Source organism: the organism of the source record quoted next, unplaced genomic scaffold (assembly GCF_019419815.1).
Source record: "Pyrus x bretschneideri cultivar Hongxiangsu unplaced genomic scaffold, Pyrus_bretschneideri_v1 Contig125, whole genome shotgun sequence".
NCBI lineage: Eukaryota > Viridiplantae > Streptophyta > Magnoliopsida > Rosales > Rosaceae > Pyrus > Pyrus x bretschneideri.
The window spans coordinates 353111-362904 of NW_025999419.1; the positions used below are offsets into that span (position 1 = coordinate 353111).

Sequence of the window (9794 nt, forward strand, 5' to 3'; positions counted from 1 at the left end):
ACTATTTCAGTCGAATAGAATAATCTATCATTGAATAGTATTGACTAAATTAATCGGATGTTTAGTTTAATATCGAATTAATGACCGTATTATTTATAATATCTTTGTCACGAAATCGGATAAGAAATATTATGACATCAAATGGTTAACAAAAACCACCCTCTTTGTATTTCACGGTAAGAGTTGCAGAGAATGCCTTTGCTCCGCACCAAAAAGATACTTTTATTTGGGATTTTAAGCAGTCAAATTACTAGGCTAATGTAAATTCCCAAATTACAAATCGCACAACAAAACATTCTGCACGAATTTGCTCCTGCGCGTCGACCTCCTTTAACAAATTGAACTCCAACCCTTTCTTCTTCTTCTTCTTCAGCTCCTCGATTCACTTTCCCAGAAGATTCTTATCCTCGTTCTTTCTCCAACAACTTCTCTAGGAGCCCCTCCGTGTTGGTTTTATACTTAATCGCCCAAATAATACCCAACGAGAAGCAGAGCGACAGGATCCAACATCGGCGGCACGCGAACCCGTGCAGGTCCTGCGACGAGGAACTGAAGAGAAGGGCGACGGCCGTGGAGTGCAAGAGGAAGAAGAAGATGAAGAGCATCGCGAATTCCTTTCGAATCGAGTCGATTTGGATTCTTTGACAGAGACCCAGTTGAGAATTAGCTGTTCTTCTTTCAGCCATTGCTTCAGAAGAAGCTTGTGGCTTGGCGACTGAGCGATTTGGTGAGTGGGTGTGAGGAGAGAGGGAGAAGGAGAAGGAGGAGGAAGAACATGGGGATTGACGATGGCAACTGGAGTGAATTTGCAGAACGATGCGAGAGAGCGAGACCGAGAGAACGACATGGACACAGACCCGACTAATAATACATAAATTTCTGGAAGAATAAATAAGCGGGCATACACCGTATAAAAGATGTGGGCCAGTGTTAATACGGGTATTATTTAGTACATATCTACACCAAATATCCGAGTTTGTATTACTTATCATATCTGATTCTTTATACGAACTGTCAAACGAGACCTTAAATCACTACCAACGACTACCCCCTGACATGTGATAGAAGAAACTAGTCCAGTATGTCCAAATGTTGAGAAGAGAGAATGGCAACAAACAAATGAAGGGCTCCAGATCTAAAGTAGAGGCAGATGATGACGTCGTGACCTAATGGAAGGGCATTCGTACTTGCTAACCTATATATAAGGGGAAAAGGGAAACTTGAAGGGGAGAGTTCATCATATAATCCGGAAATACAAGAGAGCTACTGTCAATCCCGAAACACTCCTACAAAGACACCGAACAATTTTCAATGTTATTACAGTGGACGTAACTCAATTATGAGTGAACCGCTACACATCTTTCGGTCAATTTCATTACTAATTCCTTACTGGATATCAAGCCATCAGGCCCAAATGTCTACAAAAGTTACTGGCATGGTTTTGTAAATAAATTAAAATGTATGGACATCTTTTATCCTAAGTAGCATTAAATTCAAATTTTAAATTTTATTTTAAGTTTTAATAAACATGTTTGTTGCCATCTAATACTATAATTTAACGATATTTTTTTTTGTAAGTGAAAGATCTTAGATTTGATTCTTGTTATAAGCGAATTCAAATCATATTATTGTTAGTCCATTGTAAGGCTAAGCCCGAATTATAGGTGTGCCTAACTCTGAATAACTCAAAACTAGTTCACATACAAAATGAATAACTGCCTACGTATCTATTTTCATTTTAATCTTTTAAACGCATGTAATTTCAGTGTTTTTTTTTTTAAATAACATACAAAAGAGCTACAATAACTCTCGGCAAGTGTTATGAAACAGAAATTCCCTTAAAAAATTATTGTACAGGAAAAAAAATAAATAAATGCAAAATAAAAATAAGGAACGAGGAAGAACCCCAAAAAAAAAAAAACAATATTTCAGTCTCAAATCGAGGAAGACGCCTTAACAAGTGAACAACACAGAAGAGAAGAGAAGCTCCCTCCCTCCATCATCGCCCCGCCACCGTCAGCCACCGTCAGCCACTCTCTTGTTTTTTCCATTCCAATTTCTCCACCTCCATTTCTTCTTATTATTTCTTCAGCTCCGCTCCATTGCCGCCACCTGATTGCTTCAACTATCTCTCCCTCTGCTTCCACCTCACGGTGATGAGTAAGTATCGAAACTGATTTTTCTGAATTTTTTGCTCTGTCTGTTTAGTTGATTAGGATTCAGGTTATGGAATTTCAAATTTAGGGTTGGGATTAATGAGGTTCTAATTAATCAATTTCCCTGCTCCTCAATTGATCTTAGGGTTTGTGTTTTTGTTAAAATTTTTGGATTCTTGTTTTGGGTCCATTGGTGTAGGATTTGCTGCAATTTTTTACATTTTGGCCCCAACGTGGAAAGGATTGGTTTTGACAATGAAAAAATGGTAATTGATATGTCAATGATATGAAAGTAGGTGCAGTCCTCTTAGTAAATGTCTATTATATCTATAATCGTGTTACGCGGCACACAATTTTTTTCTTTTTCGTGTTATTTTCGTATGACAAGCATATCCGGCTTTCATGCTTGGGTTCAGAACTGACTTGGTAAGACAAATTGATAGTAGATCTACCTGTTATATTTATTTGAATTTGGTATGCCCACTACTGACAAAAGGCATTTTGGTACTCCTGCTATCTGTTTTTGGTTTCTCTGTTATACACTCATGATTCGATGTTAGAAACTGGCTTAGCTTGAAAAGAAAAGTCCATACTTTAACTGCCTTGTGTATTTCTTTGTAGTTGCCTGAATGAATAGAGGTACATGGTAATCCGGATATAATTATCGGCTGATTAATGGGTAATGAGCAAGTCTTTGTTGTATGTTGATGCTTTGGTTTTCAACCAAATATCAGGAAAGGGGTGAAACCCCATCGAATATGATATAGATTGTGTATACTTTGGAGCTTCCCTCTTTCAGCTTCAATGATTAGAGATCTTATTTTGGATGTTTTTAACTGAATGTAAAGAAAAGTCTGAATGTTCATCATGAGATTGATAAATAGATTGAAATTTCTTGCTTTATTTCATGTGATGACCTTATCTGACATTTGGGCACTGTACATCTGTGGCCTAAGGCATTAATGGCCGCTGTTGCCAACAGTGTCCTCTAGGTGATTTTCTTGTAGTGATTGTACAATGGTTTGAAGAACTTAAGACTGTTGATATAGAGTAATAGGTAGCAGAGAGATGGACAAACCTGCTAAAGAGAAAGAGAAGGAGACGAAGACAACACCTGCTACTTCGCAGGTACATTTGTGTGTCCTTTTTTTGTCTCTGTTATGATGAGGGCCTCTCATATTGGTAGTTAGAAAAGAGCATTAATGTTTTTTGGAACTTTTCAGGAGCAGCCTGCGACTACTAGTACTGGCACTGTTAATCCTGACTGGTCGGGATTTCAGGTTACAAAGTGAAAAGCCTCGGTTTTGGCATTTTTGTTTAGTTTAAGATATGTTTGGAATTTATTGTGGGTAGTTGTTTGTTCAACAGGCATATTCTCCAATACCTCCACATGGATTCATGGCCTCAAGTCCTCAAGCTCACCCGTATATGTGGGGGGTTCAGGTATATTGGTGCCTGTGAGACTTCTTTATTATTTTTGTTTAATCTTGATTCTTGATTCATGACCAACGAAATAAATCCTGATTATTCAACATTTGGAAGGTACTTTGTAAAACATTTGACTTTTATGCTATTTTTGACTCGGTGCTTTTGGACATCTAAGAGTTGTGAGCTGTAGGCTGTATAGTGGGAACTTAACTAAACATGTATTCTTTCTTTACAAATCATTTGGAAAGTGTTAATAAACTGAGAGACAGCATTGGTTCATCTAAAAGATCTTGCCTTTAAGCTTTTTTGCAAGTTTCTGGGATACTGAGCATGTTAGCAAGAATGGGATACAGACGTAGGAGTCTTTTTCTCTGTAATGATTGTCTTTTTAACCATGGATTCCTGTAGAATTAAACTTAGAAAGGATTTTTCTTTAGTTTGATGAAGTAAATTACTTTTCTCTTTCTAAAGCAAAAACAACAAACACAAAAAAATGAAGTGACTTGCTTTTTTTTTCTCCTATTTCCAAACAGTCTACTATTTTGATTTTTGTTTTCTCTGAGGTTACAAAAGGCAGTGGGTATGTTATTGAAAATACTGATGAAAATGCGACTAGATTTATTCTTTTGATGCTTCAAACTTGCAAACGGGCTGGTACCTGGTATACTTCTATTAACAATGTCTAATTTTCAGCATATTATGCCACCATATGGTACCCCTCCACACCCATATGTTGCAATGTATCCCCATGGCGGGTTATATGCTCACCCGTCTATGCCTCCTGTAAGTTTTTGTCTGTTTTGCTTCAGCTGAAGTACCACATTTCTCTCTAGCCTCATTTTCTGGATGGCACTAACTTTTTATGCCTTGCTTTAATTTTAAACAGGGATCCTATCCTTTTAGCCCGTTTGCTATGCCTACTCCAAATGGCATTGTAGAGGCTTCTGTAAGTTTCTATCGCTATACCATTTGTTGTTTAAGATAAGGTATTTTCCATTTGAGCAGATCAGATATAATTTATAAAATTTGATTTAGGGTAACACACCTGGAAGCATGGAAGCAGATGGTAAGCCATCTGAGGTAAAGGAAAAATTACCAATAAAACGATCAAAGGGAAGCTTGGGCAGTTTGAATATGATTACAGGGAAGAATAACGAGCTTGGCAAAACATCAGGAGCCTCTGCTAATGGAGTTTATTCCAAAAGGTAACTGATCATGTTTAGTGCCTTTTAGCCTTTTGTATCAGGGATTCCAGCTGCCCCCTTACTGAAATATTTGGATTTAAAACACTGGATCGAAAGGGAAAAAGATAGGGAGATCAAAGCCATCTATATGATAAGCTTTGTGTATCTTTTCTGTTCCAATCATTGATCTTTCAGCCAATAAAAGTCATATGAAAGTGATCATGAAGCTCATTAACTTGTTGATCATAATTTTGTGCTAGGAAATCATGTTTGCATAGATGCTCACGTAGCTTATAATGTGTAGTACTGATTGGATCCTTATTATGAAATCAAATCTAGGTTAGAGATGTGTAGGACTCATATGCTGTTTTCTCTTGGATCTCTTATTGTTGGATCATGTTTTCACATGTTAATTTTGGTAGTGCTTGAAATATACTTTGGAAATGCAGTGCTGAGAGTGCTAGTGATGGTACAAGTGAAGGAAGTGATGCAAATTCTCAGAGTGTAAGTTCCATGCTGTTGAAGTTGATTATTTGGTTTATTTTATTTGGGCCAGATAAACTGACCCCCAGGTTGTTTATATCGAGCCTATTGTAAGTAGGAGGCTTGGTGTCAATGTTGCATTGCTTGTAACGGAAGTTTGGTCTGTTCGAGGAATCTTTATATTTCTTCTTGAATGGTTTATACCCCTATTGAATGGCTCTTGGATTTTTTTTCTTCCTTGTCATTTTTTTTTGTAAAATTTAATTTTTGCGAGCTGCTTCCGTTTTCCATCCTATTTTCATTGCTTGTGTAGGACTCCCAATTGAAGTCAGGGGGCAGGCAAGATTCTTTGGAAGGTTTGATTATATTATTTTCTGAGGCTGTTAATCTTTACTAAGAGATTTTACTAAGGATTGTATGGCCTTATTGCAGGTGATGTATCTCAGAATGGCAGTTCAGCACATGGTTCTCAGAATGGAGCACCGCATACCATGTTGAATCAAGCAATGGCCATCATGCCAATAACAGCTGCTGGTGCTCCTGGTGCTGTTCCTGGTCCTGCAACAAACTTAAATATTGGGATGGACTATTGGGGTGCTCCACCTTCTGCTGCCATGCCTGCAATGCATGGGAAGATTCCAACTACCCCAGTATCAGCAGGAATAGTTACTGCTGGGTCTCGGGATAGTGTTCAGTCACAGATTCGGTTACAAGTAATCTTTGTTCCCATGTTTCAAATTCAATTTTCTTTTCTTCTTATCATGTTTTTTCTCCTGCTCTTAGTTAGTCTATTTTGCATTAAGATATAGTTTATAGATCTTATTAAAATGAGGAAGAAGATTAACTTTGAGAATGCAAGGTGATGGTTACATTTTTAAGTTGCACAACTTGCATTCCATGTGAAAATTGGTATTTGTGCATGCTTTCTTAGCATTTAGCTTAATAGAATTTTGAAACAGTTATATTCTGTGGTTGTAATACAGTAGATGGAGGAACAACATGAAAACATGGTGTAGGTAAGTCAATTGAGTTTATAATTCATGGGTAAAACGATTTTTTTGTCGCTTTTGAAGAAAGCAATAACCATCTAGGATATGTGCCGAAGAAAGCAATAACCATCTAGGATATGTGCATGAATTGTTTCTCCTCACTTATTCTGATTTCCATGCTTATTTGAAATTGCATACCGGCTTTCTTGTCATCTGCATTGCTGTGACCTCTATTATTACAAGTTAACATGAACCATGTTAAGGTTAGCAGTCCACTAGTTGTGATTGCGAGTCCACATGTTTATTTTGTCAACTACTTGCTTTAATCTGATTGCTTTTACCTGGATTATGATTCAGTATTATACTATACTTGTTTTGTGGCTATACCTACAGATAAAACACACGTACTCCATATGTAGGTGATATTCTTAGGGAAATCCTTACTTCATACATCTTTGAGATAAATAGAGATGGATGCTCTGAACAAGGGCATGCCCATATGTGGTTTTGTCAAGAGGCACTGTACTTGTTAATTGCATGTTGCAAGGTTGCTGTCCTTCATAAGTTTCTCCACAGATACATGATGTAGAATCACCCTTGTTTTGGGTTGTTGCCAAAAGTTGGAGGGGTGAATGCTAGGGTCTAATTTTAAGGTTTATGGTTGGTAAGTACTAAATTAAAGGATTGAAAGCTCATTAATGGGCTGCAAATACTTGTTCCTATTCTGGGCTGGGAAGTAGTAATTGAAGAACACTGTTTTAGTTATTTTCTATATTAGATTATGATGTTCAGTTGTGTCAGAGTTTGTTGAATATGACTTTTAAGTTGGATTGGGAATTGGTGAGTACAGCGGAGGGATGGGTGTGGGAAATTTTTTGTTCAAGAATAAGGTGCTGCTTGATTAAATGGCTTTTTCTGATTTCCTCTGGAAAGGGAGTCATTGTGGCACAAGGTAACAAATAGGAAATATAGGTCCAGAGAACAGTTGGGACGCTGCAAACACCAAAGGGATCTGATTGAATCCTTGGAAAAAAAACATGTCTGAAACGAGAATTTGCGAAATAGAGTAACTATTTAAAACCCAAAGAAGAAATAATATTGGTTCCTAACTGGACTACTTTTAAAATCCAACCACATGCTAGTATGAAGTATTACAAAAAAAAAAAAGAAGCGAAAAACTTCTGATACATAAACTACAAAAATGCCTAAGCATAAAAGTCTAACAAAACTGGTCTGTCCTAATATTATCAATCCCATTATAGTACATTACCGAGAAACCCTTAGGTAGCCATACATTGCCCTTGAAAGTTGGATGTGTGGAACCAACATCATTCGCACCATATCAACCTTTTTGTTCTTCTTCTTCCTCATTTATTTTGCAGCTTGGTCATTTTTGTTGACCTACAGAATTCCTATCCCATAGAGCATCTAGACTCCAATTCGTTGCGCAGGAGGATTACATACTTGAGTTGAAAGTGTCATGTACGATGTATCATTGATATTATGATTGATTACTAGCATGGTAAACGTTTCCAATGGTTTCCTGTGAACTTGTACGTGTTTTTGAGTGAATGATTTCCTTTTGGTGGCTAAATTTTGTGGTATATGTGTTTAATATCAATGTCCTTAGTGGAGTGTCACAAAGTATTGCTTTAAGCACCCTCACCTCTAGTTTTTCCGACTCAGGATGAGAGAGAGATGAAAAGACAGCGAAGAAAGCAGTCAAATAGGGAATCCGCTCGTCGATCTAGGTTGCGCAAGCAGGTGATTATTTGCATCTGTTAATTTTCTCCTGCAACTTGGCACTGTATGTACCATATGAACTCATCTGATGTATATGCATGATTTTAAATTAGGCGGAATGTGATGAGCTGGCCCAGCGTGCTGACGTCTTAAAAGAAGAAAATAACACTCTAAGATCAGAAGTTAACCGGATCAGGAGCGAGTATGAGCAGCTTCTCTCAGAGAATGCTTCTCTAAAGGTAATGTTTGCACTTGGTTTGTTTAGTACCTATTTTTATAAAGAAAAAAGAGATTCAATAACCGGCTAATTGATCCCATCCTGCCTTGAAGGATCTGTTAAAATTTCATTATAAATTTTCTTGGAATTACTTGTTTTGCATCAAAAAAATCCCAAATTACTTACTAGAAACTGTTCTAGCAAACCTTGATATAGGATTGCTTTGATCCAAAACATAGTAAGCTAACATTGGTGATCTTGATAGATCCTTCACGTTTTGCATTTACCCTATTTGAGTGGCTGTATAGCAAGTAACAATTCAATCCGATACAGATTTTCCAGTTTTCACATAAACTCTTGGGTAATATTTAAAATGTCTTGCCACATTCTAACTCCTTATAATGCAACGTACATAGTATATTAGATAAGCCTAACTGCATGGTTCATTGGTTTGGGATAAGTGGTGTACTATCACTTTGATCCAGACCCTAGTTTTTCGTTTCCCATAACAATTTGTGGATCCAGACTGCAGACATCTTTGTCTTCGTGGGAACTTTAATGGAAATGTAATTTTGATTAGGGATGTACCATGTTAAACTGGATATGCTACTTTCTTTCTACAGGAGAGGCTTGGAGAAATTCCTGGTTGCGAAGATATACGGTCTGCCAGAAGTGAACCACATTTGAGCAATGACACCAAACAGAATGCACAAACAGAACAGCACGGCGGCCACTAGGATGAGTAACTCAGCTTTATGATGCCTTCCTGCAGGAGCACAATCTAACCAATTAGCAACAGTGAGTTTATTTTGCATAGCGTGTAGTTTGACCTTTGTCGAAGTTTTAACCTTTCATATTCTAGGATACGTTCATATTTGCATATCATATTTATCTCTGCTTGGGCTTACCTTTAAGAGTTGACGCCCGAAGATGGTATGTCGAGTGGGAAATTAACGTCATACCCTTGTTTGTTTCGTAAGGGTAGTCGCATTCACACTTATAGTTAATATGTATTAAATATGGACAATGGATCCGTAACTTGGCAGAGTGATTGAGTATAGGATGGTACTCTTAAACAGAAATCTTGATTTGTAAACTGGTTTACTTATGTCTACTATTTATATGTTGGTTGCATTAGGCACGTTGAAGTCCATAGTTACCCAAGTTATGTGACGTTACTATTTTGCTCAAATTATAGCCCCAATGTTTCGTGCAAATGATACAACGCCATGTGAAGATAAATTTACACGTCATTGACGGGGGCGTTGTACCTGTGCCAGTGGCGGTGATCCAAGTTTAAGTCGATCCAACATGAGTTTCAAGGTTGGTTCTAGGTTTAGGCAGGGTTATTTATTGAGGAGACATTTTGATTACCACTTTGTTTTCAGTTTTTAGCTTCTGGTTTTGGTTTTTAGTTTTCACTTTTCAGTTTGAATTTATTGAGCAGACAAGATTTCAGTTTTCAGTTTTCAAAAGCGATAGCAAAAATTGAAAACGAAATGGTTATTAAATAGCTTTTTAATTATGCGTTTATACATTTTTAATTAATTGAGCGCTGATAGGGCATTGAACTTGGGTATCGGCCCTCGTCTTT

The 9794-nt window shown here is 37.3% G+C and overlaps 1 protein-coding gene across 3 annotated transcripts; it reads left to right on the plus strand.

The window, feature by feature from the left end:
• Positions 1–1850: 1850 nt before the first annotated feature.
• LOC103962489 (bZIP transcription factor 16) lies at positions 1851–9341 on the plus strand. Of its 3 annotated transcripts, XM_048578595.1 has the most exons (14): positions 1851–2160; positions 2778–2835; positions 3113–3284; positions 3380–3436; positions 3525–3599; positions 4278–4367; positions 4471–4530; positions 4620–4789; positions 5218–5272; positions 5565–5607; positions 5684–5964; positions 7927–8004; positions 8097–8222; positions 8824–9341. In XM_048578595.1, the coding sequence occupies exons 3-14, from the start codon at positions 3225–3227 to the stop codon at positions 8935–8937; spliced, it is 1209 nt and encodes a 402-aa protein (XP_048434552.1). In that variant the 5' UTR covers positions 1851–2160; positions 2778–2835; positions 3113–3224; the 3' UTR covers positions 8938–9341. The 3 variants fall into 3 exon arrangements, with proteins under 3 accessions (XP_048434552.1, XP_048434553.1, XP_048434551.1); XM_048578596.1 differs by lacking the exon at positions 2778–2835 and having other exon boundaries at positions 3139–3284; XM_048578594.1 differs by lacking the exon at positions 2778–2835 and having other exon boundaries at positions 1853–2160.
• The last annotated feature ends 453 nt before the right edge of the window (positions 9342–9794 follow it).